Genomic DNA, 27,297 nt, shown 5'->3' with positions numbered 1-27,297 from the left:
CCACCCCCCCACCAACCCCACCCCCGTAGAATCAACGTTTCTCCTGCCCACCACCACCACGGTGCTATCTGGCTGTGAGGAAGAGCATCTCACGCTATCAGAGCTAAGCTAAACAGACTATCACTTGGTACTTAATTAAAGGAGATCTGTTAGCTCTATTAGCAACAGTTCTGCTATCAATTTTAAAAGAAAACAAGGCTGGTGGAATTGTTTACCAGTTCCCAATGGGGGAAGGGAAGAGGGGGGAAAAAGAATACTTTTAGCAATCTCAAAATGCCAGTCAAGAAGCTCCCCCAGGGACTCGGAATACCAGCCAAAGTGAGAGCATCTGTCAAAGCTTAAGGCCATTCCCAAAAGCTGCTGACATCTCTTGCAAAAGTTTTAAAGGCTTTCTCAAAAGGGAGGTTTCCACTTACCCATCACGTTTTTATTTTCATTCTTTACCTATTCTTACCATGAGACAAGGCTTGGAAGAAGAATCTCTTCTTTGCTAATCAACAGGTCTCCCCTCATGCGTGTTGGCACAGTTCAGGACCTTCGAATAGCTGCTCCTGAGTAGTGCTGAAAGAAAGAGCTAAAGGCTTCTGCCAAAGATATTTGATGGAATAATCTGACTCACGGGGTTGAGAAAAAGAATGCAAATGGCAGTCTTAAAAAATCAGCTTTGAAAGGAAGAAAATTCACAGTCCCCTTAAAATTCAGATGGGATAATGGCAAAATGGAGGTAGGAAGATAAAAGAATGAGCATTGAAACAGGATGTCATGGTCACAGAACTGAAAACTGTAAAGAGATTTAAAGGTATATATATATATAACTCTCCATTTTATAAATGAGCAAACCAAGGTCCACAGCGGGGAGGCTGGAGAGCTAAGACTTAAGCCCAAGCCTTCTGACTCCAAACCAGTGCTCCCAGCCTATGGCCATCCTTGTGAACCCTGACACCCCAGCAGGATGAACCCAGGCTTAACAACAATTCGCGTTCTGCTGGCCAGGATTGAGGAGACCCGTGAAGTCTGGAGACCTGGATTCCACTCCCAGCCCCTGGTTGGTTCAGCCATGAGCAAATGCTCTTATCTGTTGTGTCAGTTTTCTCATTTGTAAGATGGAGATAGCAGTACCTTATTACCAGGCTTCATGAGATCAAGAGAAGAGAGCTTTCTGTACAGGAAGGCAGACAATAGCAATGCCAAGTGTACCCGTAGAGCCAGACCTGTGTATCCAACCTCAAGGGCATCAAGAACTAAAATCGGTTTCATGCACCTCATAGACTTCAACCTGACCATAAAACCATGAGCGCAGAGCCTAGCAGTCAGAAGCGCTCAAGAGATGCCCGTTGACTTCCCTCCCCACTGTGGGTCCCTATCTCTTTCCACCCTCTCTGCCTCCTCCCTCTTTGAGGCCTTCTTGGCTCTAGGCCAACTTGAAAATGCTAGAACCCCATGGTCATCTCTCTAATGGCATCTGGAGGTTAAATGATAATGACAGACATACATTTCTGCTTCTCTGGACTGTTGTCTTTGACATATCTGAAGTCAGCTGTTTTCTTAACTCCTATCTTCAAGAGACATGGCTGATATATATTTAAACGGAATAGGAATACCAAAAGGGACTTCAGCCTCCTCCAGGGCTTTGGGGAGCTGAGAAGTGTTTGGTTTTTGTTGTAAAAAGGCAGATTCACATGTTTGCAAATGCAAGCCAACTTTGAGTATAGAGGATTCCAGTTCTCAATTCCTCTTAGGGTTCATTCACTGGGCGCATACAGGTGCCAATCTTGGTAGAAGTTCTTTTACTTCCGGATTATGTCATCACTGTCCACATGGGCATAAGCAGGGGTCCATGTTGTGAGCCTGATCTAGCTGTTGCTGTGGGAGATTTCGTTACCTTCCTCTCTCTTTCTGTCAGGTTTTTGTCTTTCTAAGTGTTCGTTCCAGACCCCGAATTTCAGATGTCACCTGTGATGACATTCACCTCCTAACACCCACTGCCCCCGTAATGCCCCAGACCTCATACCCATCATGTCATTCTTCCTCACCTTTTGCAAAATGAGTTTCCTTTTCCTTAAGAATTGTTCTTTCTTGACCTTTCACTCCATTTAACTGTTTCCATACTAGCAGCTAAGATAAAAACTCCTCAGTCTCGTCTCTGTTGCTCGCATGGTATCCAGGAGAACATCCACTCTTCACACCCTTGGTGTTGTCATGGTGATGCCACTGCACCCCGTCCCTCTGCAGAAGCAGCCTGACCTAGAGTTACAGCAATGAGCTCAGGAAGGAAATGTGAAATGTGAAATGAAATAAGCTGATTACGGCAAGTGACCCCTCTCATCACTGAACTTGTGGGCAGTCGGGGACAGATCATTAAAGGTCTATCATGGGTTTAAGCAAAACCTTCTCTCAGTTTAGTTTTGTCCCAATTTAAGCCACTAGGGTTGCTTTTGTTCTACCTTTTGATTTCTCTAGTTACCGCTCGGCTTGCTAAATGCCCAGATTATGTCTTTTGAATTTACTATCCACCCTTCAGAGTCATCTTTGGCTGTTTTCTCTTCCTTTCTTACTAAAAATTTAAAAATCCATTCTCTAGAGGCTTAGATTTATTTGTCTAGTATATCCTGCTCATCAAACAACTTAAGTGATGCTAAAAATGTGCTTTCTGGGTTTGATACCCCTTTCATTACTTCCTTCTTCACACTTCCAACCCCCAACTCCAACTAACCAAAACAAGCTTTCCCAAATATCACATGTACCTTAAAATATGTTTGGGGCCAGGGAGTGGTTTTTTTTTTCCCATTTTTAAATGAAGAGCTGAAGTATAAAATATAATTTGTGCTTCCATTTTGATGATGATGACAGAAGTTTTCTGTCCCTTATCTCTAGACGTCAGGAGATAGGATTATATCCACGCAACTAAGCAAGTGCTAGGATAGTAGGTGGTGGCTCTCTTCCCAGATTGCTTTCACGTCATTGGGGCTGGGGCTCTGTCACGTCCACACCTCCCTCTGCACCTCTTCTGCTGTCCGTGGTTATAGGCTTAAGTTCAGAAACTGTGTGGTGCTGTTTAGAATCAAATTAGAAGCGTGGATAAAAATTCTGAAGGTTCAATCATGTATGGATGCAGTCGATCTGGGACCCTTGGTATTCCAGAGAAGAAGGCTTCCTCTCCCTTGCTACCATGGATGAACGTTGTCTGGCTCCAGTACATCCCTCTTTAGACCAGATTCTAATTGTTCTATAAACGTATTTATTAACTCTAAAGACTGAGACACTCTGTAGCTTTAAAACTGTACATCAGGGGCGCCTGGGTGGCTCAGTCGTTAACCATCTGCCATTGGCTCAGGCCCTGATCCCAGGGTCCTGGGATCGAGCCCCGCATTGGGCTCTCTACTCTGTGGGAAGCCTGCTTCTCCCTCTCCCACTACCCCTGCTTGTGTTCCCTCTCTGTCTCTCTCTCTGTCAAATAAATAAATAAAATATTAAAATAAAAATAGTTGACTGCAAGAGTCATTTAAAAAAAAAACTGTACATCAAATTAAGTGACAATAGAAGATAAATAGATTTATTTTCAAATAGATTAAATCCACACTCCAATTACATTTGAATTAAATCTCCGCGGTTGAGAGGATAGGCATCCTTGGGTGAAATAGTTCAGTATTCCAGACTCAGTGATACTTTGGGGCATTTCTTCCCCAGATGGAAATGACTGAAGTGTTTTTATGGTTATCCTACTTTCTCTGCTCAAACTGAAATACAAGTTGTTCCGAAACAATGTCCCCCCCTTCAGAATTCTATATCCTCATTTCCTGTTTACTGTATCCTAAGGATTCTAGTCAATCTACTCATCCTATTTTCTTTTTTTCTATGTTTCCCCCATTCTACTGAATGCCGTTCTCACATCTTCTGTTTGTTTGTTTGTTTGTGGTTCTTGTTTGTTTTTGCAGACTGCTGCCAAGCAAAGGACCAGTATATTGAACAGTTCAAAGATACTCTGAACACTTCTGTGGCCAAATCAATTGCTGGATTCTTTGCAGAGCCAATTCAAGTGGGTATATTGACCTTAGAAATTAATTGGGCTGACTTTTAAATTATCAGAGAGTTTTAACTCATACATTCTAGAGAATTCCAAAATATTTAAGTGACCATTGCTGTGTCCCTCTCCAAATTCAATTCATTCTCTTGGTCTCCTTGAAAAAAGAGGGCCCCTGATTTTCTACTGACCTTCAAAAACCCGTCTCTTGCATTCCTGGGCTGAACAGATAGATGAAACTATTGAATTCCTAGAATTCTGAAGAAAAGGAAACCTCAGCAAACTTTAGTTGCTTAATACCCGCACTGTCAGGGGGACCCTTTCTTCAATTTTACCAAATCCCCTTAATCTAATTTGTTTCTAATCTCAGAAGAGAGTAAGCATTTTTGTCCTTTTCCCAAAAGGCGTGTCATAGAATAATGGCCCCTCTCTTCACCCATAGCTGGAACAGTTCTAAAGACCATTTTAAAAATTGTTAGTATTACTAATGCTACTGATGATAATGATCTATCTTCTTTCTTTTTCTTTTTTTTTCTTTTTTAATAGTTTCAAAGGGCTATTCTGTTCTTAGAGACTCCTTGGTTTGGTCTTTTGCAGGGGGTGAACGGAGTTGTTCAGTACCCAAAGGGGTTTCTCCGGGAAGCCTTCGAGCTGGTGAGAGAGCGGGGAGGCGTGTGCATCGCGGATGAGGTGAGCAGCTGTGGAGGGGCTGTGGTGGAGGGAGCCAGGACAGAAAAGGCACAGGGAGAAACTTCTTCAAACCTTCCTCTGCAATCCAAGACAAAAATCATCTCCTGTGGGAATTCCAGGATGTGGGTATGAATTAACGAAGCCTTTGCTAGTTGACTGGTTGGTTAGTGGATTAGTTGGTCCATTTAGCAAGCACAACAGAACTTAAATACCCAAATTGGAGTCTATCAAATGAGTGGCTAGTGGGCACAGATGACGCTGTCATCACCCAAGGCTCCTACGTTCCCATTTGGGGATTGTGTCAGGTGCAGCTCAAAAACCACATAGGAAATTTAATCTCATAACCAAGTTTTTATCCTAATTTTGCCAAAATGGTATTAACCAGCCTGGCAGCATTCATCTTAATTAATAACAAAACTTGTTTGGAAAAGACATTAAAAGAAAAAAATGCAAGGGGCGCCTGTGTGGCTCAGTTGGTTAAGCGTCTGACTCTTGATCTCGAGTCAGGTCACCATCTGAGCATCGTGAGATCATGCCCCAGCTCAGGCTCTGCACTGGGCATGGAGCCTGCTTAAGATTCTCTCTCACTCTCCCTCTGTCCCTACCCCCCTAAAAAAAAAAAAAAAGGAAAATAATGCAGTCTCTCAGAGAGAAGAGGGCCACCACTACAAATATTTAAAAACTAGTTCCAAAAAAATTCTAAAATAGCTTGAGTTAAGGCAGCATTGGTGGATAATACCTCCAAGGGCACACTCTGAAGGGAGTAAAATTCATTGGCTCTGTGAGCTTTAGCCTCCATCTTTTTTAAAGTCATCAATTTAATCATAATCCCACCTCATATTAGAGTATATCAAAGACAGCAGTCTTTTGTCTACCAAGAATAGCAAAAGAGGTCAAAGGACCGGAGGATGGTCGCCAGGACCGCAGAGTGCTCCCGGCTCACTCCTGGGTGACCAGTCATGATTCTACTAACAAGTGGTTACATGCACCAAGAACAGGTGGCGAGCTTGTGAATGTGTTTCACATCTGTTTCAGTCCTGCTGTTTTGGCCTGAACATTTTTCCTCAACTAAACATTCCCTACAGCGGTCTTCGGGCTCTCCCCTCTGCAAAACTTTTTTCGCAATATCCTTATTTGCAGCCAGATGTCTGGTACCCCCAGGTGACCTGGATGGCCCCCAGAGCGCTGCACACGTAAGCGAGGGCCAGCCCAACCCCCTTCCCCGACCTGCCACTGGCAGTTTAGGGAAGGCAAACCAATCAAAGTCCTGAAGAAAGTTAATGGCTATTTAAAAAAAAAAAGAAAAGAAAAGTATATTCTGTTAGCTTACAGTTTGCTATGTCAGTGAGAGAATCAACTTTAACCTTTGGAATCAGCACACAGTGAAGCTGCCGCAGTTGGACTAATGAGAGAAAGAAGATTAAATGTTAAAAATATATGACTTCCAGAATTTTCTAAGATAGATGGTATTATCACTGTTTTTATAAAGATTTATTTATTTATTTTAGAGAGAGAGTGAGCGAGTGCATGAGCGTGGGCGAGGGGCAGAGGGAGAGATAATCTCCCGCAGACTCCCTGCTGAGCATGGAGCCCACATGGGGCTCAGTCCTAGGACCCCAAGATCATGACTCCAGCCGAAACCAAGTCAGCCGGCCAACCGACTGAGCCATCCAGGTGCCCCGGTTTTATCACTTTCAAGGACATAATTAGAAACTACCTAACACAGGGGGAGCTTAAGAAGGATTGTCCTAATGACTAAGGGAAGATAAGAATTGCTAGAACTATCTATAAGGTATATATAATAACAATTCTATAAGGTATGCCCCACTGTTATTATTTCAAGGAGATTTTACCAGAAAGGCTCTGGCAGCAATTTGCGTGGAAATGTCTGTGTGGCTTTATTCAGTTAGGCACTTCGCCTACTTCTGTATTCATTCTACTTGCTAAATTCTGACTTTTATCAGGCACTTTGCCAGATGTTGTGGAGAAAGAGAGGAATAAGATACAGTCCCTGTCATCGGACACATACAGTGGTGACAGTAGTCCAAGATGAGAGGTTCTGATGGCAGCATGCCTAGGGGCCTCGAGGGGGAACCCTACTAGGACTCAGGAAACTTAGATCAAATGATGATGAAGCTATGTTTTGAAGGACAAGAGGAGTTAGTGAGATAAAGAAGCAGGGAGAGTGTCTTCTAGAAAGAGGGCAAAAAGCATGCACAAATAAACTAAAGTTGACTTAGTTCAATCCTGATTTAACTGGCTTAACTGGATCATCTCAAGACGTAATTCTCAGGAAGGGAAGGAGATCACAGGGAAGAGAGTGACTAGCCTATGTGGGCCAGGCGGCAGCCATATCAGCCCCAATCCACTCCCTGTGACTCCTTCGTCCAGCCGGACAGAAGCAGCTTCTCCCTTGCTCCCTTACCCACTGGAGATCCTTATTAAGGATTGCTAACCAGAATGTTCCTTTTATGTGCATTATTTATGACCCTCACAGCAGTCCTGTGATGTACTGCTATTACTATTTCTACTTAACAGAGTTAACATAAGTTCAGAGGACTTCATGAATATATCCAAAATCCCACAAAGCTAGTAAATGGTTTCTGGTAACTAAAAGCTCAGCCACAGATTAAGTGCTGTGTCCATGATCATACAAAGATGGCGATACTGCTGACGAGCCATGATGATATGGAAGAGGAAGAGTCGAAGAAAGGGAGGCGATCACAGTCAGAAAAGCCGTCATTTCTTGAAAGGTTTCCAATGATTTGGGATTTGTTTCCATCAGGTGCAGACAGGATTTGGAAGGCTGGGCTCTCACTTCTGGGGCTTCCAAACCCATGGCATCCTGCCAGACATTGTCACCATGGCTAAAGGGATTGGGAATGGCTTTCCCATGGCAGCAGTGGTGACAACTCCAGGTAGGGCCAACAGGCAAGTTGCATTTGCTTCTGGGCCTCTTGCATCAGTGATGGTAGAAAACAGATATTTTGGAACTTGTGTGGGTTGAAGACAGTGATGGGAATTATACCTGCATTTCTTAAGCAATGATAAAGAGAAACAGTCTGCCAGATTGTGGAAGAGATAGAAGACAGCCAGGCCTTTTCGCTCTTGCTGCAGGGAAGGGTACTTCTCCTACACCCATAATGCAATGCAGGGTTCTCACCCTCCAGCAAGGTATAGGAAATTGTGCCACAAAAACAAAACCCACAAAAGAGATCCTTTTTAACCAACCTGAAGCTAACTGTGAAATTTCCAAGGGAATCACATTCTGAAGGAGACTCTTGGTCTTGCTATTCCAATACGTTATAAACGCAGGGTCCAGAGTGGACAGTTTTCTCCGTTTCTGTCTCATCAACAAAACAGCCCAAAACAATATATCTCACTTAGCCAGAATATTCTATCAAATAAACATAAGCATAAACCCTATTTCCAGGTTTAGTGAGGTTTTACAGAAAATGATTTTTATGAACAATTTATCATTAAAAATCTTTAAATTGTTTTGTTCTTCCCACCAGTAGTGAGCACACTTTAGAGATACTAAAGGATAATGAAGTGCTCTGATATTTTAGTGTTTTTATTGAATGAATAAAGATATGTTACTGAGTCCAAGCTCCTTCTGCTCTCCACATGAAAGGCCAATAATTTGAGAGCCGAGATATCGGGGTCAGAAAAGCCAGCAAACTGAGGAGATGGCAGACGATCACCCTGAAGAAGCACCTCCCCTGGGCAGGAAGTCCAAACTCCTTGTTTGTTAGCGAAAGGGGGAAGCTTGACGGGGCTGGAGACAGAGGTGACATCCGAGATGTAGACAATGTTTGTAGACATCTGAGGAAGGTCTGGTAGTTTCTTTGTCCTTGGTCAGTTGATCTTTGCCTACAGGAATCTGGTCATGTCATTCCTATAAATCTTAACCATAGCATCGGCATTTCTATCTGTACTTCCTTATCTCCTCGAGTGATACAGGTTTCGGGTAAAAAAAAAAAAAAAAAAAAGTTTTTGCAAATCTCAGCTGTAAGCAAAATTCCTTCAGTGATTAACATGCCTGCATACATGCAGAAGTTTCTAAGCTATAGGTCACAACAAGGGAAAATGAAGCAATATAGAATCAGACATGCTAAGTTTCTACCTGTTACAGGTACTAAAATGTGGATGTAGAAAGTGAAGTATAATGAACCAAATACATGCTCACCCTGAAACAATCCAGAAATTATATTACTAAATCCTTGATGTGATCTTTTTTTTTAAAGATTTTTTATTTATTTTTTGACAGAGAGAGAGAGCGAGAGAGGGAATACAAGCAGGGGGAGTGGGAGAGGGAGAAGCAGGCTTCCCTGCCGAGCAAGGAACCCGATGTGGGGCTTGATCCCAGGACCCTGGGATCATGACCTGAGCCGAAGGCAGACGCTAAACGGCTGAGCCACCCAGGCGCCCCTAATGTGATCTTTTTTTAAAAAAAAAAAAATTTCCTTCTTAGTCCCAAGGGTATAATACAGAAAAAAAGGTAAACTAATGGAGGTCCCATGTAAAATCCCATAAATCCAATGTTAAGGTACTTTTCAATTCACACAACACATTAAAGAGTTTGTTATCACACTTCTCATTGAGTGAATAAGCAATTTTTCCTTAGCCACTGGATGAGTGGATCAGTCCGCTAGGGCTACCATATCAAGACACCACATGCTGGGTGGCTTAAACGGCAGATATTTATTTTCTCATGGTTCTGGAAGCTGGAAGTCCAAGATCAAGGTGCCAGCAAAGTTAGTTTCTGGTGAGATCTCTCTTGCAGATGGCCAACTTCTTGCTGCGTCCTTACATGTCCTTTTCCTCAGAGAGAGAGCTCTGGTGTTTCTTTTTCTTCTTAGAAAGACACCAGTCTTATAAAGGCCCTATCCTTGTGACTTCATTTAACCTTAATTACTTCCCTAAAGACCCCATCTCCAAATACATTCACATTGGGAGTAGGGCTTCAACATCTAAAGAGGGGTCAGCAGGGCGGGGAGACACATAATTCCATCCATAACATCCACTCTCTGGTGAACAAAGAATGAATTGGATACGATGCCATGAAATATATTACTAATACAACACAAAAGTCAATATAATTCAAATGGTGTGATGGGAGATTATAGATAGGAATGTCTCACTCTCTAACCACCTTTTATTTTCTTCCCTAGAGATTGCCAAGTCTCTGGCTAAACGCATTTTTCACTTCAACACCTTTGGAGGGAACCCCATGGCCTGTGCCATTGGGTCAGCGGTGCTCGAGGTATGTTCCAGCAGCCATGTTAACATCCCTCATTTCACCAAATGGCTACTTCAAAACCACACGCACATTATCCAACCTCTATCACTCACATTATTAAAGTGAAGAGGTAATTACCAGTGCACGAATTTAAGTTAGATTTCCCGTTATTATTCTGCCCCTTCACCCCTTTTTAAAGATCTAGTTTGGGTGTTTGAAGCATTAGACACAAAATAATTTATAATAAACCTCATATGCATGCGAAATAGAAGAAAATGTCGCTAGCTGGGAGCACTGAAATGTCTTTTTTATTTGAGTGGTATGTGATGGAGAGTCACCAACTGCTACCCTTGAATTTGGGTTAATTTTGGCCTGTCCTTTATATTCTTCCTTCCTTTTGTTGTACAGTCATAAAGAGAAACTGAGTTCAGTGAGACCAATGAGGTAATTCAGCTGTTGTTCAGCCCCAGACCCTGAATTTCCCTGGCGTCTCCTCTGTTAAATGCCCTTGCTAATGTGCATAAGAGCATTTGCTTAAGTGAGTGCAGGGTATTACCGGAAGAATGCCCAAGACACGACTCACCGTGGTTGTTTGTGGGGAGGGAAACTTGGCAGCTTGGGGGACAGGGGTCAGCAAGGATCATTCTACTGCATACACGTTTATACATTCTGATTTTTGAACGAGGCACATGATTCACCTATTCAAAAAATTTTGAGCATTTTTAAGTAAAAATAAGTGAGTAAAAGATTCCCTTGCTGATTAAAAAGTATCTTCAAATATGATAAAATCACAAAATGAAAAGCGAGGGTAGGAATGTGTCATTTACTTCATTTTATAGACATTGCCAGCTTTTTTTTAAGTGTTGTGTCACCTCTACCAGGTAGAGAAGATTTAGGTGAACAAACAGGTCTTAAGTCATGAAGTCATGCAATTATTATCAGCTAAATGTACATGTAGTATATTGTATGTAGTAGACAAAAATCACAGGTCTCTGCCATGAGTGGAAGTAGGTGAAAATTTTTTGTATCTTCAGGGCCCTGGCTCTGGGCCCACACAGGGCTTCACTCAGCTCGCGAGGCCACGGCCCTGTGGTGGAACACTTGGGCAATGACAGTCTGTGTCTGGCTGCTCCACATAGGTCAGTAAGTTCCCAGTAGGGTGAGGATCAGTGACAGGTCTTCCCCCAGAACATTTGTCTTCTTTACCCCTGTATCCTCCTCTCAGCCAAGCCTGGCAATAATGATCCTCAAGATTATGGCATCTGTGTTACAGACTGCACTGAGACATGTCTTTTATTCTTTCCTAAATTTTTAATCACCCCTGAAGATGAGGAGGGTTTGGGGAAAGTATCCCCTATACCAAGCCTCTTTTTTCTCCTTACAGCAAAGCTTTTTGTAGTACAGGGCATGGTCACATTAGACTTTGGGTTCCAAGTGTCTGGTCAAGTTTCTGTAAAGAAGGTCATACACATTTACCTCTCTGTGTTTCTCAGTCAATATTAGAACTTTTCTTTTTTAATGCAAGACCATTTGGGACTTTCTCTAAACAGGTGATTAAAGAAGAAAAGCTGCAGGAAAACAGTCAAGAAGTTGGCACCTACATGCTACAGAAGTTTGCTGAGCTGCGGGATGAGTTTGAGATTGTCGGAGATGTCCGAGGCAAAGGCCTCATGATAGGAATAGAAATGGTGAAGGATAAGGTAGGTTCTGATCTGCTGCACTCTCTGTGACTTCTTGGGGTCGGGAAGAATTAAAGGAGGAAGCATGAGCTACAAGATCACTTCATTCATTCTCAGGGAGAGAGCACACCAAGCTCAGCCAAGATAAACAGGGAGTGCCAAACACTAGCAGGTCATCAAGAGTTCTAGAGGAGTGAGGGAGGGCATTTGGAACAGGGAGATGATATTTTTCCTGCCACTCAAGGCAAAGAACATTGGTGATGACTGAATATTTAGAATTAGACATATGGGGAAGGGAGGAAGTTATTTGGAGAGCAGCAGGTGGCCCAGAGAGCTCGTGGAAGTAAGGGAGAAGACCAGGAGAGAGTTGTGATGATGGTTTGGGGTGAGGACATTAAGGATCTATAGGATTTTGAATTTGTGAATATTTTTCCATCTCCCAAGTAACCAGGCAGGGTGTGATTTTCTGATAACATTTCCCACTGTGGCCTCAAACTCAATATGACAACAATTAAACTTGGCATTTTCCCCCAAACTAGTTATTCCTCCTAGTTCACTGTTTCTGTTTCTCACCCTCCACAGTTCTCCCAATTACCCAGCCCGTAACTCCTTCTCTCCCTTGTTTCTAGTGCCAAATCCTGTTGATCCTTTCTTTGCCACATCTCTCAAATCCTTCCCTGTGTCTCCACGGCTGCCCCTGCAGCCCATGTCCCTCTCCTCCATAAAAGCAAAGCCTAGACCCGCTGAGAGGAGCAACAGGGGGAGAATCTTGGCCCCAAGGTGAAGAGTCAGACTAACCCCTTCACCTTAACTCTTGTCCAACTTTCTCTTAAGTGGTTTCTTGCTATTTGATCTTAACACAGCATCCTAGTTTAGGAGGGTTGGTGTTCAATTATTTTAAGACTCAGACCAGACCATGGATGTAAGACTCTTCCGTTAACGCCACACAGCAGAGTCCATACAAAGCTGGAATGTTTAAACAAGATTTTAAAGCTAAGGGAAGACAACAGCAAAATAAGAGTAAGATGAGACTAGGCCCTCTGGCTCACAAGCCACAAATACTTATCTTCAGCTTGTGGCCCAATCAAGGGTGTTTTAAGGCTCAGAAGAGTCCATCCTAGTCCCCAACCCAGGAGTTCCCCCAAAGATATCTACGCTTCAAAGTCCAGACTCCACAGAGGAAAACCCAATGAGAGAGGAGTGGTTCCTCTCTTTCCCACTGTTCCAAACCCAGCTTCTGCATGCTTAGAGACACATGAACAAATTGTTCATCAGGACTTCATCTGTCATGATTAAACATCAGCATCCTCCCACATGGCCAATGATACAGTACAAGCTAAATTATGGTACATCCATCCCACAATGGCGTATTTATATGTTTGACAGAAAAGGTGTGCAAACTGTGTGATGGAAAAAATAAAACAGGCTATCAAATTGTATCTATCGAATGAGTTCTGCCATTTGGTAGTGTTAAACATGGGCTCTGAAGGCAGACCACCCAGCTTTACATCCCAGCTCACCGATTCCTTAGTTCCATTCAAAGTCCACTCAATGCCATTCACTTCCCTACATCCAATGCCACTCAAACTTTTCCCCAACCATGGACCACAGTACTCTCCTGTCTGTATCTACCTGTGGAAATCCTAACCCTTTTCTAGATCCAACTCACACCCTAAAGCTTGTTTGTTTCTCCCCTACACAGGGGCTCCAGGCCTCAGAGAATCCCTCTAGCACCCACTCCCTAAAAAGCTCCTTTGAACAGATCTTTCAAAACCATGTATTTGTTGATTCGGTTTTCATGCAGAAGTATCTTACTTTCCTAAATAAGTTATACAGTTTTGAGGCCAGGAATCATGCAGATGGTAAGTACTTTAAAAGTGTGTGTTGACTGAGTTCAGGTCCCTGCAACAATTCAGACCATGTTCACATAATTACAACAGCTCAGAACTTGGGTATAACACTGTCCACCATAACCCAGAATTGAAACTCCCATTTGCTGTTGGTGAGGACATATATTGGTATAGTCCTTTAGACAACAATTTGCCTATATCTATCAACATCTTAAATGTATGCATCTTGACCTAGCAATTCAACTTCTAGAAATATGTCTGAAACAAATACTCATAGAAGTTTGAAAGTTATAGATGAGCAGGGATATTTGTGGCATTGTTTATAATCATAAAAAAATTGGAAACAACATAAATGTCCAACAATAAATGATCAAACAAATTACCAATAAACTCTGAAATATCAGGTAACCTTTAAGAAGATGAGGTCCCAATACAATGACATGGAAAGATGTCAAAGATATATTGTAAATTGTTAAAAGCAAATTAGAAAACCTTATAAAGTATGACTCATTTTTCTAAATATGCATATAGATGTATTTGCACACATAGAAAAAGTGTCTGGTTCACATGAAATTATCAACAGGAGGTGAACCGAGGAGTAAGATTGGGGGAGAGGAAACTTTCCATTTTACTTTATGCACCTCCATTTCAGTTTAAGGCCTTTTTCTCAATAAACATGGATTACTTTTATTTAAATGCAGATTTACGGAAGGGGGGAGCCAAAAAAAAGGTAAACCTGAAGAGACATTACACACCCACCAAGAGGTCGGTTAGGAACATGCCCACTCGATTATCAAGCAGCTGGGACACAGGCTTGAGCACAGGGCCTGAGCAGTGGTCCCGGGGCTGTGCCTCAGAGTTTTCAGCCCTGCTTTTCTCTGTGGAATGCATACAAGATGTTCAATTAGTCACAGCAGTTGAGGCCAGGGGATGATAAAATGGGCAAGGGAACAGGAACGGTGCTGGCCCAGTCCAGAGTGAGGCCAAACTCCACCTGTTCAGACCCTAACTGCCCAGCAAGGCCCCACCAACTCAACTTCCCCCAGGAAAACCTTTCCAGAGGGTGCTGAGTGCCCTCTGACGCCTCACTATTCCCACCCTGTATTTGACCACTTGACAGCTCTCACAGGTTACCTCAATTATTTTGTCATGTATTAGTCTTCTCTGTCTACTCGATGAGAACGTCAGGGGCAAGCAGGAATGCACGATGACATTTTAGGATCAGTGAGAAGATCCTGGTCTGGTCCCCCATCCCAAGTCCTTGTTATCTAACAGTGTGAAAGTCTGAATATTATTTTCCTTATCTCGAAGCTTTAAGACAGACAAAAATGCGAACATCCCCGGGAGGTCCAGTCTTACTCTGTGCTGGGACACTGAGACTTCAGCGGGAATGAAGGGTTGGGTGGGTGGGGGGGGACGGGGGATGGATACTGAAGCCTAGAGGGAGGGTGGGTAGGAAGCCCCGAGAAGAACAAAGCTGGGACCCCTGGAGGGAGTCTTCCTGTGCCTCACAAGGATGGCAGGGGCCGGCCCAGGAGCCAGGATCATGCCTTATGCATGTGAAACCAGAGAGCCAGACCCATGCTGATGCTCACCGCAGCCGTGCCACAGAAGAGAGATGGCGCTCAAGACAGGATCACAGCAATAACTCCCACGCGGGTACCTGCCAGGCATCTTACCAATCCAGATGCCGCAGCCTGCCCCAGGTCTTCTCATTCCATAGGCCAAGCCTGAACCCCAAATGTCTGTAGTTTGGAAATGCCTCCAGGTCATGCAGACCCACAGTCAGACTTGAAATGACTAAGTCAGAGGGAGGTGTCTGTACTCAGGCTCGGAAGACAGGAGACACACAGAAAGGGCACCGGCCCCCAGCCAGTGCCACCAAAGGGGTAGGGGCATTCTGGACCCCCCAGGGAGAGACCAAACTCAGATGCCTGGTAACCTGAAACAGCCTCAGCCTCCCCCACCCCCCCCAAGTGCTTACCTTTCCTAACCCTGGAGGATTAAGTCTTGGGGGAGAAAGAGCAAATTCCACAAGCCAGGGAGATGAGGACAGTAGGCCCCACCCAGCTGCCCGGGCCCTGCTGTGGCCCAGGGAAAGCCTGGATCTTTGTAACTTTGGAGCCATTTCCTGGACTTTGAAATGAGTCCTTTACATGAGCAAAACAAAGTGAACAGTTGAGAATTACCACATCAATAAAGCCGACTCCAAATTTGGCTAGGAAAGAACCAAATTCCCAGGATAGCCATTAGCAGAGCCAAGATTCACTGGCTACCTGCATTCAACTTCATTTTTTCTTCAGGAATTTGGGATGAATTGGGATAAAAACAAATACTTTTAATAACACCACCCCCAAAAAATTCCATCCAGCAATTAACAGATGTATTTTTCTAATAGCTGTATTCAGTTACAGCGAGGAGAGAGATTGAGAGGGAGAGAAGAGCATTGATGGCTCGAGTTGCTTTTTTTTCCTCTCTTGGAAATAACGTCCGTAACAATTCAAACCCAAATAGAAAATATATTTTAAATGTATTTGCAGGTGAGCAGCCAGCCCCTTCCCCAGGAAGAAGTCAATGAAATCCATGAGGACTGCAAACGCATGGGGCTTCTAATTGGCAAAGGCGGTATTTTTGCTCAGGTAAGAGAAAGGCCGGTCTTTCCCTATCCCTTTAGGTAGGCGTCTCCCTGACGTCCCAGAGCTGGTCTCTTTTCTTCCTGACCCAGCCCCACTTCCTCTAGGCATAATGCTCAGGTCTTTTCATGGAAAAGGTGCCGTGAGGCCTGACGACCACCAGGGGGCGCTGTGTGCAAATGGTTTCGTTACCGCCGCTCTAGGAGGACCGTCTACCTAGGCATTACAAGAGATGTGCACACCTACCAGAGGATTTACGGTACAGGTCACAGTAGAGTCATCACAACCATGCAATGACTAATTTCTCTCATGTATGAATTCGTTCTAACCCCGTGAAAGCAATTCTAGTCGGGAGGAACCTAACAGTGCTGGCAGGCCCAGGGGACCCTGCAGGAGAGGTGGGAGACCGCCCTGGCTGGGTCCCTAATGAGAACTCAGAATCAGCCACTCCCAGGGCCCTTCACCCATGCGGAGTCCGGCTCTGCCGGCTCCTTTCGGGAAAGGCCAGGAATAGCCCCAGGCAGGGGTGGTCCTGGTGCGGCCCTGAGCTCTGGGCCCGTGCTGCAGCTGCTAGGAAAGCCTCCTCCCCAATCTCTCACACCAGCAGGACCCTCACCCTGAAGTGGCTCCAGGGCAGACAGGGAAGATGTAGTGAAGCTTCTGCTCCTCCCCTAATTTGTCCTTGTCCTTTGTCATGTTCGTCCTTCTTCCCGGTTTCCCTGCTCCATTCCTGCCCTGCATTCTAGTTGAGTGAACACTCTGGCCTCCTACTTCTCAGAGAACACAGAAGCTCTTAAATAAGATCTCTATGTAAACTCATCTGCCCCCACATCCGTTTCTTACTTCCTTTCCTGAAGATTCACTTCAGGAAGTGTCTCTCCTATTCAGATTTAGATCGTGGACCTGTGCCCTTGACTCCTGACATTCTCCAGCTTTGTTCAAGGGGACATCACTGTGTTCCCTTGTATCTGTAACTTTTCCTCAACTTCCCCTCACCCTGTTAAGAAATAGGCTTACAGCTCTCCCAGCCCAAATCAAACCACCTCAAACAAAACCAGAATGAGCACTTTGGCTGGGACATTCTCTCTGAGTTTTTTCTAGTCCCGGTCACAGGTATTTTTCTGTACAAATTAATGATTAAAAATCCTGTAACTTATAAAAACATGAAACAGTTGTTTACTTGCTTAGTTATTTCTTAGTTATCTGGAAAACATGTGCTAAGAAGCTGTTGCTATGCTAGAACTAACGTTACAATGATAACTAAGATCCAGTCCCTCCCTTCCCGGAGCTGGCAGGAAAGACAGACATATAGCAAATTAGGGGCGCCTGGGTGGCTCAGTTGTTAAGCGTCTGCCTTCGGCTCAGGTCATGATCCCAGGTCCTGGGATCGAGCCCCGCATCAGGCTCCCTGCTCGGCGGGAAGCCTGCTTCTCCCTCTCCCACTCCCCCTGCTTGTGTTCCCTCTCCCACTCCCCCTGCTTGTGTTCCCTCTCTCACTGTCTCTCTCTGTCAAATAAATAAATAAAATCGTTAAAAAAAAAAAACAGCAAATTAGAATACAATGTAGCAAGCTCGTCTACAGCTATAAAAAGGGATATCACAGGAGGAAAGAGAAGGGACTCCTAGCCCAGACTTCCTAGCTAGGCTGAGCCTTACACAATGAGATAAACACTCAGAGCGTGTGCAGAGACCTGGCCGACTGCAGAGAGCTACAAGCTCAGCTGTGTGGCTGAAGCATAAGGCTTGAGGCGCTGAGTGGTAATAATACAAACCCTTAATGCTTGTCAGGCACTGTTATACACATTTTGCATTGACTCATTTAATGCTCTCAACAAGCCTATGAAATAGATACTATTATTGTTCTAATTTTACAGATGAAGCAAAAGAGGCACAGAGAGGTTAAGTAAGTTACCCAAGTCACACAGCTAGTAAGTGGCAGAACCAGGACCCAAGCTCAGGCAGTCTGATTTCTGAGTCTGTGCTCTGGGGAGAATAAGCCTGAGGGGCCAAGACTGGGGGCAGTGAACGGGAGGGGGGTGGCCCGTGGTGCTGTTTGAGCTGTCTCCGCAGTAGCGGGATTAAGGGCACATTCAGGGAACGATTCCAGAAGGGTGAAGTGCGCCGACTGGGATGCGAAGCACGAGGCAGAGTCGGGGAGCAAGCCTCCTGTGTAACTTGGTTGAGAGATGGCCAGGACGAGCGCCGCTGTGCACATGCGCCGTCGGAGGGGGTTATGGACATCTGTTCCTGCAGACAAGTCGGTAGCTCAGAGGAGAGAACCGGGGCCAAGTCACGATTTTTGGAGTCGTCAGCCTCCCAGCGGTGAGAGGAGGACGTCTCCGGGGAGGGGAAGGGAGTCGCCACGGCAGACGCCGCAGAGCCGGCCCCGCACCTGCGCCGCACCCGCCTTTACCCGCGGGAGGCAAGGCGCCCAGACAGAGGACAGACAAGCGCCCAGAGGTGCGAGGAGTTAGCAAGCCCCGGAGGCTCGAGGGGGCCAAGTTCAAGGGGAGGGAGGGACCCAGGCGCCCCAGGCGGCGTCCCAGCCGGGACGGTGAGGGCTGAAAAATGCCCCCCACCGGGCTCCCCACCGAGCAGCTCCCAGGCGGCTGAAGCCAGAGAGGCGCCCGGAGGCTGCTGGAGGCCGAGGCCTCCCCGGCTGCGGTGGGGCGGGGTGTGAAGAGACCAGACGTGGGCACAGTGAACAGTAAAGGCCAACAAGCACCAACCCCTCTTTTGAGTCAGTTTGGGTAAAAGGAGACAATCGCGTTTGTATAGTGGCTGCAAGGGGGGCGTGGGGGGCGTGGGGCCGACAGCTTTTTATCTGGGGTGGGTTGGGTTTTGGGTGGGGGGGGGGTAAGTGGGGTTGGTTCGGGGGGGGGGGGGGGGGTCCGAGAAGCTGGGGACGCCCGAGAGGAGGGGACGCTCGAGAGGAGGGGATGCTTCCCGGAGGGAACCGGAGGCGCGGCTCCAGGGCCCAGGGCTCACTTCCATAGGATAGACGCCTGGTCCTCCTCACCTCCAGGCGGGGATGTAAGACTGGAGGTGGGAGCACACGAGTTTCTAGAAAGATCTTGCCTGACAGCTTCTGAGCCGCAGGGGGAAGGTCGTCTGTGGCACGGAGGGAGAGGCGTGGGAGCTGGGGGAGCAAACTGAGAGGGAGGGTAAAGTTTCCAACCGGGAAGGACGAGGACAAGAGAAACTTAGGACCAGCAGAAGTTGGAGCGGCTGAAACAGTAGTGGTGTCCGTCTGTCCGTCTGCCCGGCGGCGGGACGTTCTCCGACCCTTCCCGCAGGCCACGGTGGGGTGGGCGGTGCGCTTCAGCCCCGGCGCGGCCCCCGCAGGCGGCGGCGGCGGGTGCGGGGCGCGCGAATTGAGGGCCCGCCGGGAAAGTCGTGCGCACTGGCAACCGGACGCGGCTGGCCGGGCGGGAGTGGGAGGAAGACGCGGAGCGGGGCGGCAGTCCGGAAGCCCATGGGGGATTGAGGAGACTGAAGTGTTAGTGAAAAGGGCAGATGTAGTGGGAATCCGAAATTAGATTGTTCCTAATGAAGAAGAAGTTCTTGGCGCTGGCCTTGAGGGGGTAGGGAGGGGAGGGTGGATGCAGAGGAGCAGAGATGAAGGTTCTGGGAGTCTTGGCAATCAGGAAGCTAGTTTGTAGGGTTGTAAACCCGGACATGGAGGCCACCCTCGGTACCCGCAGAAATGAGGTGTAGATAGGTGCCCGAGACCTCAGTGAAGGTGGTGGAAGGACCAGGAGGTGAGCAGATGGCAAAAAAAGGAAGAGGCGCAGAGCCAGATGGTACCAGAATTGTTAGGAGACTAGAAGGTGAATGGCCTGGGTACAGCATTGGGGAGGGAGGAGACCAACCCAGGAGGGAAATAGAAGACATGTCATAAAAATAAGGTTTAAGAGTCTTAGCTTAGTGCATTTTCTCAAAGTTATATTTGATTCTATGATGATCCGTTGCTCTATTTTCCTTTGTCTCCTCAGACATTCCGCATCGCGCCCTCAATGTGCATCACTAAACCAGATGTTCATTTTGCAGTGGAAGTATTTCGGTCTGCCTTAATCCAACACATGGAGAGAAGAGCTAAATAAATTTAAAAAAAATAAAAAAACAACAAGCTTCAAGAACTTCCCACTTATGTTCAAGGGTTAACTTGAGGAATTCAATTAGATAATTAGTATAAGTTGTATAGGACATGGTTGACTGCCTATCAGCCAAATGTGTTACCAGAGCCCCCGTTATCTTGAGAACTCCATCCTTCAGGAAAGGATCTTTATCCCTAGCTCAGAGAATAAATCCTAATTATTCTAGGTTAGTTACCGTCATTTAGTTCCCCGTCAGGATTGGTTTATGCATGACATGTGACCTATTTTGGGACGACGAATCCTGAAGGAAAATATTTTGGTGGAGGTGCCTTCAGGTTTCTTTATTAAAGAAATTTCTTTAATAAAGGTTTCTTTGTTCTTCATTCTTCATCACCAGAAGACATGTCTTCTTGCACTGATCATAGGTTGTGCTCAAATCATGTCAGCCATTTTGAGGCTATGAAGATAAAGCTTCTCTGCTGGGGTTGGAAGGTAGGAGGAAGCTGAGTCCTTAGTAATGTCAATGAGCCTCTGAGTTAACCAATCCTAGATTCTTACCTTGGAGCTTCTTGTCACATGAGATAATAAATCCTGTGTATTGCACAGCCTTTTGGATTTAAGCTTATTATCTATTATTGCAGCATAAACATCCTAAGAGATGATGCAGAAAATACCCCACGTTCATAACTGTCCCCTTCTCTTTTAACTCCCTTAAGATATCTGTCAGAGCTTCCTACTCGATTTCCACTTCCATCACCCCACCCTGAACTAAACCCTCATTACTCCTATTGCAATAGCCTCCAAGACCAGAATTTTTCAAACTTTAGTCATTAGAATGCACATTCCTAGTGTTTTTTTCCCATATGTGTATACCACCCATCTTAGAGTTGACTTAATATTTTTCCTTAATTTAACTTGTTTTACTTAGAGGTATTTGACAGTAACCTTTCTATAATAATAATAAATGGGAAATCAGTACTTCTTGTCATACTGGAAAGTAATCATACAAATAAAATAAACACAAAGCAATGTAATTCAGCTCTGGCAAGACGCAATTGCTTGCCGATGTTCCCAGTCTGAAGCTTGTTCAAAAGGGAGACTAGAGAGTATTTGAAGGGTGTCAAAAACTACTAGCAAACTGATACCCTCTCCTTAACACAAACAGAAGAGGGTCCACAGAATTGAAAGGGAAACAACTTTCTCAGCATGCAGTTAGATGTTTATGTGAGCTGTGTCCTGTCCGATGCCATGTTCTTGTGGCCTACCCCCTGGGGTGTCTGTTCCACTAACGCATCCTACACCTCACTGCCAAATTTGTCTCCCGTGGGCATTGACTTAAACATGGCATTCCCTTGTACGAAACCTTTCAGTTGCTCCCCATTGCACCCTGGATAAGATCAATACCCCTTTAGCAAGGAGCTCAATGCCCTCCAGTACCCAGTTGCCAAACAGAGTGAACACTTTAGAAATGCTCTGTTTTGACAAGTGGAAAGATCACTGAATTGAGAGCCAAGTGATCTGAATTCTAAGCTCAGTTCTTACACCACTTATTTGCTCTAGTTGACCTTGGGTAAGCCTTCTAACCAATTTTTTAAACCTCATTTTGTTCCCAGTCTTACTGATACTTTCCCTTCCCACCTCCTGAGCTGTGTTGGGAGTCAAGTAAGCTAATGAATGTAAAAGCACTTTGAACTATGCAAATAGAAATTCTTCCCTTCAAGCTGCATTTCTCTTCTTCCTTTACTAGAAAACTTCCCAAGAGCAGTTTTTGTGCTTCAGTGATCCTTCCTTGCCTCCTGTCCATGTCTCAACAACTAGGATCTCACTCCTGCCTCTCATTCCTTGGAAACTGCCTTCTCAAGAGGCCATCAGTGACTCCCTTATGGCCAATACTTAATGTTTCTTTTGAATGTTCTTTCTTTTTCTTTTTCTTTTATTTATTTATTTGAGAGAGAGAGTGAACAAGCAAGGGAAGCAGGCTCACCACTGAGCAGGAAGCCAGATTCAGGACTCCATCCCAGGACCCTGGGATCATGACCTGAGCTGAAGGCAGACGCTTAACCAATTAAGCCACCAGGCGCTCCTGAATGTTTTTTCTAAACAACTGCTTTTTTAAAAATTATTTTTTATTGTTATGTTAATTGCTCCTTTTTGAATACTATTTCCTTGGCTTCTGCAATGTGGTCCTTCTATCTCAGATGGCTCTTCTCAGTCTCTTTCCTGGCAACTCCTCAACTACAAGGTTCTGTCCTGGGCCATACTTTCTTCCATGCTATACTCTCTCCTCTAAGTAACCTCATCTACTTCGGGAATTTCACCCATCCTAACTATGCTGATGACTTCCAAATATTCATCTTCGGTCTCACCCTTTTTTCTGAGCTCCAACCCCAAGATTCTAGCCGTCTAGACACCTTCATTTGGATGTCACAAGGACATTTCATATTCAGCATATCTGACGGAAAACACACTGAATATCTCTCCTCCAAGGAACCCCTTCTGGATTAATGGTAACTTTTTGTCTCGGGCTCACAACTTAGGGCATTATTTTCCTCCGTTATATTTTTGCCTTTCATATGACTAATCTCATGAATACGTTCTCCAGCATAGTTTTTCTTAACCAATCCTAGATTGGTTATATGCCCATTTATTACCAAAACTGCCTTAATTTGGGCCATCATTCTCACTTCTAAACTATTTAAACTACCTCCTAACTGGTATTCTGGACTCTTTCCTAATCCATTCTCTACACTGATACCAGAGCCACCTACTTAAACAATAAATATGATCACATCTCTCATCGCCTGAAGCCTTTGAGGGTTCTCTATTGTCCATGGAAGAAGTCTAAACTCCCAACTATTATGACATTCAAGAGCCTTCACAATTTGCTCCCAAACCACCTTTTTGAGCTTTACTCTTGCTGTTCTTTCCATGCCATGCACATCGGTTCTTTGATCCTATAGTTCACTCTACCTGGAACGTTCTTCCTCTCCTCTTTGTCTGTGGAAATCATGGGGTTAGGAGGATTGGAAAAAGAAGCCAAGACTCACTTCTTTGTTCTTCTTCAAAGCCTTCCCATTTTCAATACTCCTTTTCTTTAAAAATAAAGTAAAAGGAAAGAACATTGAAAATAAAGTTTATGATAACTATTTAGGAATTTAGCAAAACATGAAGAGGAAACAATGAAACACAAATTTAAATAAAACCAAAAGCAAAACAAAATGTTTCCCTGCTCCAGCCCAGGTCCCTGCCAATGCCAGAACATAGTCTCCTGGAAGAAATGGGCTAAAGGGTTTTAGTTGTTCATATAAATTCATAGAACGTATTCCTTGTGGCTTCCTGAGTCCTATAGGATCTTGTGTATGCCTAACTGTGCACTGTTATTCTTCCACCTCCAGGGGTCACTCTAGAGTAAAAGCCCGGAATGGAATTCTGCAGGGTAAGGGGGTCCTGGGCCTCATCTCCTGACTATGACAGTTGATGGCTCTATCTGAGTGCCTGTTGATTAGGAGAAACTGCTCCTCTTCCTTGAAGAGCATTTGGGGACTTAAGATGCATAAACCATCAGAGGCATGGAGCAGAAAGAGCAAAAATTATGGCCTTCGAGCCTGGATGGTCATTCCCTTCTCTCACGAGTTTATAAACATGATGGATTCCTACTTCTTTCCATTTGGAGCCGTGGGCAGGAGCTTCGCACCCCCATTTTCCCCCTTCCATTTTCTGCTCTACCCACAGGAGGTGGGAGGTAAGCCAGCTTACATAAGGCAAGGAGCCCACATTCTTGCCAAGCTCTTTTTTATTTCCTTTCTTGTTAAAACGGTCTAAAGTGAAGATAATGAACACTCAGCTCAAGTAAACTTTTTTCCACACAAGGAACATATTGACAGTTCATCATGTGATTAGAATATAACAGTAAAATGTCGGTAGCTGTTTAAAAATTCTTGAAATGCCAATCCACTCAGGAGGGAGTAATTAAAATTAAAAAAAAAAAAAAATCACATCAAGCTTTGGCTATGCCATTATTAACGATTATAAAGAGATGTAAAATAACACTTATAAAGAGATAATACAGCAACAAACTATGCTTTTTTTTTTTTTTTTTTTTTTGATTTTATTTATCTGAGAGAGAGAATGCGAGACAGAGAGCATGAGAGGGGAAGGGTCAGAGGGAGAAGCAGACCCCCCGCCGAGCAGGGAGCCCAATGTGGGACTTGATCCTGGGACTCCAGAATCATGACCCGAGCCAAAGGCAGTCGCCTAACCAACTGAGCCACCCAGGCACCCCAAACTATGCTTTTATTTGTTTTATAAAACTCCAATTTTTATATCAGTGTAGTTTTTGACTCTCCATAATTCAGGCTAACCTCAAATGGTATCTCTAAACTATGGGAGGACTTAATTCTTCTACCTTTTAAATCCCACTTAAATCTTACCTTTCTTGTAAAGAACCACAAAAGAATAATAGAAAAACATCACAACATTTGCCAGTTGGTCATCAGAACGCCAATGGCAGAGCGTCCTCAGCAGAGCAGGTAGAAGGCTGCTGGGCCCCGCATCAGCCGATCGCTCTGGGTTCATGAAAGCTGAAGGCTCCCTTCCAACTGGGCACAAGCCGTAAAAATGGGTCATAGCTTTGCCCCATTAAAAATGGGTATAGTAGCATACAACTCCACAAAGTATCTCAACAAAAACAAAGGTCCCCCTAGTTTAGTAAGAGCGAAGACACAGAAGCAAAGGTTTCTTTACAGCAACCCAGCGCAGGGAGTGTTTGGCAGAACTGGAAGTGCCATGCTAGCGTCCATGATGCCGAGCCGCCGCGCACAGAGATGTCGAGAACACAGTCTAATTACCAACTGGGCGGGGAGGGTCCTTGCAGGCAGCAGCTCGTGAAACACGAACCTTTAATCAGTCGGAACAACACGATGCAAGGGAGTGAGCCTGCGCACTCTCTCCACTTGATTGCTTTCCGGCAAATTCCCCTCTCTGTGCTGAAGCTTCCCCTGTCCAGAGAATAATAATAGAACCTCATGGAACCTGTATGAGGATTAAATAAGAAAATACACTGGCAGCTACTCAATTAAGGTTAACTCTTCCCTTGGCGTCTCTTGCCTTCTGACACAGAACTGCCTTGGTCCGTGCTTGGTTCTCACTGCCTTAGGCTAATGTTTATTCCCGTGTATACAACTCATCTCCCTAACCAGACTTGCCGCTACTGGCAGGGTGAGCTCATCTTCTCCATCCTCATATGCCTGCCTAACACAGGGAACCTCACCAAAAGCAAGAACCAGCTCTTCTGGGTGCAGCCGGCCTTTTATCCCTAGATGCTACAATGTGACCAACAGCTGAAGGCAACCATGAGCCCATCTGAAATAAACAAGGAGCCATCTGATAGAGGCTTGTGTGTGTGTGTGTTCAGAAACCTATATATTTAGAAATATATACAATATATATATTTAAACATGTGGCATATATAACTGAAACATGTAACATATGGAAATAAGTATTTGGAAATGTTTGTGTAAGTGTAGAATTTCAGGTAACAAAAGTACCTAGGATTATTTTATTTGTTTGTTAGTTAGTTTGTTTTAAGATTTATTTATTTAAGTGATCTCTACACCCAACATAGGGCTCCAGCTCAGAATCCTGAGATCAAGAGTCCCATGCTCTTCGGACTGAGCCAGCCAGGTGCCCCTGGGATTATTTTAGAAAGTAAGGAAGCCGCCCCTGGATGAATTGTGAGAACACCATAGCATCCACAGGAAGAATTGAAAGGGCTCCCAGATACCCCTCCTGCCTTCTCCAAGGGGGTGTCCCAATTCTTAACACTCTCCTCAGGTCCCCCAGTTCACATCCCTGTTGTGCTCACACTGGTCTCCCCCTCCCAGGACCTGTGCTCACCCTCCGGTCTTCCTCCCGCAGCGCCGCCCTCCCCACGCCCGCAGGCTTCCCCACCCACAGCTTCCTCATCCTTCACGAGCCGGGAGCCACGTTCAGGGGCACGTTGTTATTTTACAGAAACCGTTGTTCTCTCCGCCTCAATCACGCCATGTTCTCTCAGGATCTTGCCGCATAAATTGTTCATTCTCTGCTGGATTTTCCCCTTCTATGTTCTTCTTCCTTCTTCCCCTCAACCTATAAATGTGTTTCTCTCTCCTATAGAAAAAAAGTCTTTAAGCACATCTCCTCTTCCTAAAAGTGACGTTGCCGTGAAGAAATTGTGGGGTGCTGCTCCAACCTTTCCTCAGGGCCCTGCAAGCTGGCTCCGGCTCCTGGAAACCTGTTCTTTTAAAAGTCACCAGTAGGGCGCCTGGGTGGCTCAGTTGGTTAAGCGACTGCCTTCGGCTCAGGTCATGATCCTGGAGTCCCGGAATCGAGTCCCGCATCGGGCTCCCTGCTCGGCAGGGAGTCTGCTTCTCCCCCTGACCCTTACCCCTCTCATGCTCTCTCTCTCATTCTCTCTCTCAAATAAATAAATAAAATCTTTAAAAAAAATAAAAGTCACCAGTAACTAGAGGCGCCTGGGTAGCTCAGTTGGTTAAGTGTCCGACTCTTGGTTTCGGCTCAGGTCATGATCTCAGGGTGGTGAGATGGAGCCCCACATCAGACTCCATGGTCAGTGCAGAGTCTGCTTGAGATTCTCCCTCTCCCTCTGCCCCCCTCCAAACCCGTGCTCGCTCTCTCATTCTCCCTCTCTCTCTCAAATAAATAAATAAATCTTTAAAAGTCACCTGTAACCCCTGTAATGGTTATTCTTATATGGCTACTTGACTGGCCATGAGATTTTCCAGATATCTTATTAACCCTTATTTCTGGGTGTGTCTATCAGGGTGATTCCAAAAGAGATTAGCATTTGGATAGGTGGACTGTGAAAGCAGATGGACCTCCCCAGCCTGGGTGGGCATCACGCTGTTTGCCGGGGGTCTGACTAGAACAAAAAGGTGGAGGAAAATCGGATGTGCCCTGTCTCTGTCTGACCACTAGAGCTGAGAAATCAATCTCCTCCTGCCCGGCATCCCTGGTTCTCAGGGCTCCAGACCCAGACTGGAATGTGCACCTTCAGCTCCTCTCCTGAATTCTTGGGCCTTCAA

General features: G+C 45.2%; 1 protein-coding gene across 2 annotated transcripts in view; it reads left to right on the top strand.

The window, feature by feature from the left end:
* Positions 1–20,547, top strand: part of AGXT2 (alanine--glyoxylate aminotransferase 2) — a 35,620-nt gene extending 15,073 nt beyond the window's left edge. Inside the window, exons 8-14 of one of the 2 annotated variants that reach the window (XM_032415377.1) lie at positions 3,936–4,036; positions 4,619–4,711; positions 7,497–7,629; positions 9,886–9,977; positions 11,504–11,653; positions 16,023–16,121; positions 20,111–20,547. In XM_032415377.1, coding sequence (XP_032271268.1) covers positions 3,936–4,036; positions 4,619–4,711; positions 7,497–7,629; positions 9,886–9,977; positions 11,504–11,653; positions 16,023–16,121; positions 20,111–20,218 — 776 coding nt within the window. In that variant the 3' untranslated portion in view covers positions 20,219–20,547. The remainder of the gene's footprint in view (positions 1–3,935; positions 4,037–4,618; positions 4,712–7,496; positions 7,630–9,885; positions 9,978–11,503; positions 11,654–16,022; positions 16,122–20,110) is intronic. The other variant, XM_032415378.1, reaches the window with a different exon arrangement.
* The last annotated feature ends 6,750 nt before the right edge of the window (positions 20,548–27,297 follow it).

Source organism: Phoca vitulina, unplaced genomic scaffold (genome assembly GCF_004348235.1).
Source record: "Phoca vitulina isolate PV1807 unplaced genomic scaffold, GSC_HSeal_1.0 scaffold17, whole genome shotgun sequence".
NCBI lineage: Eukaryota > Metazoa > Chordata > Mammalia > Carnivora > Phocidae > Phoca > Phoca vitulina.
Note: the sequence above shows the minus strand (reverse complement) of the source record. Positions and strands in the feature narration are given on the sequence as shown.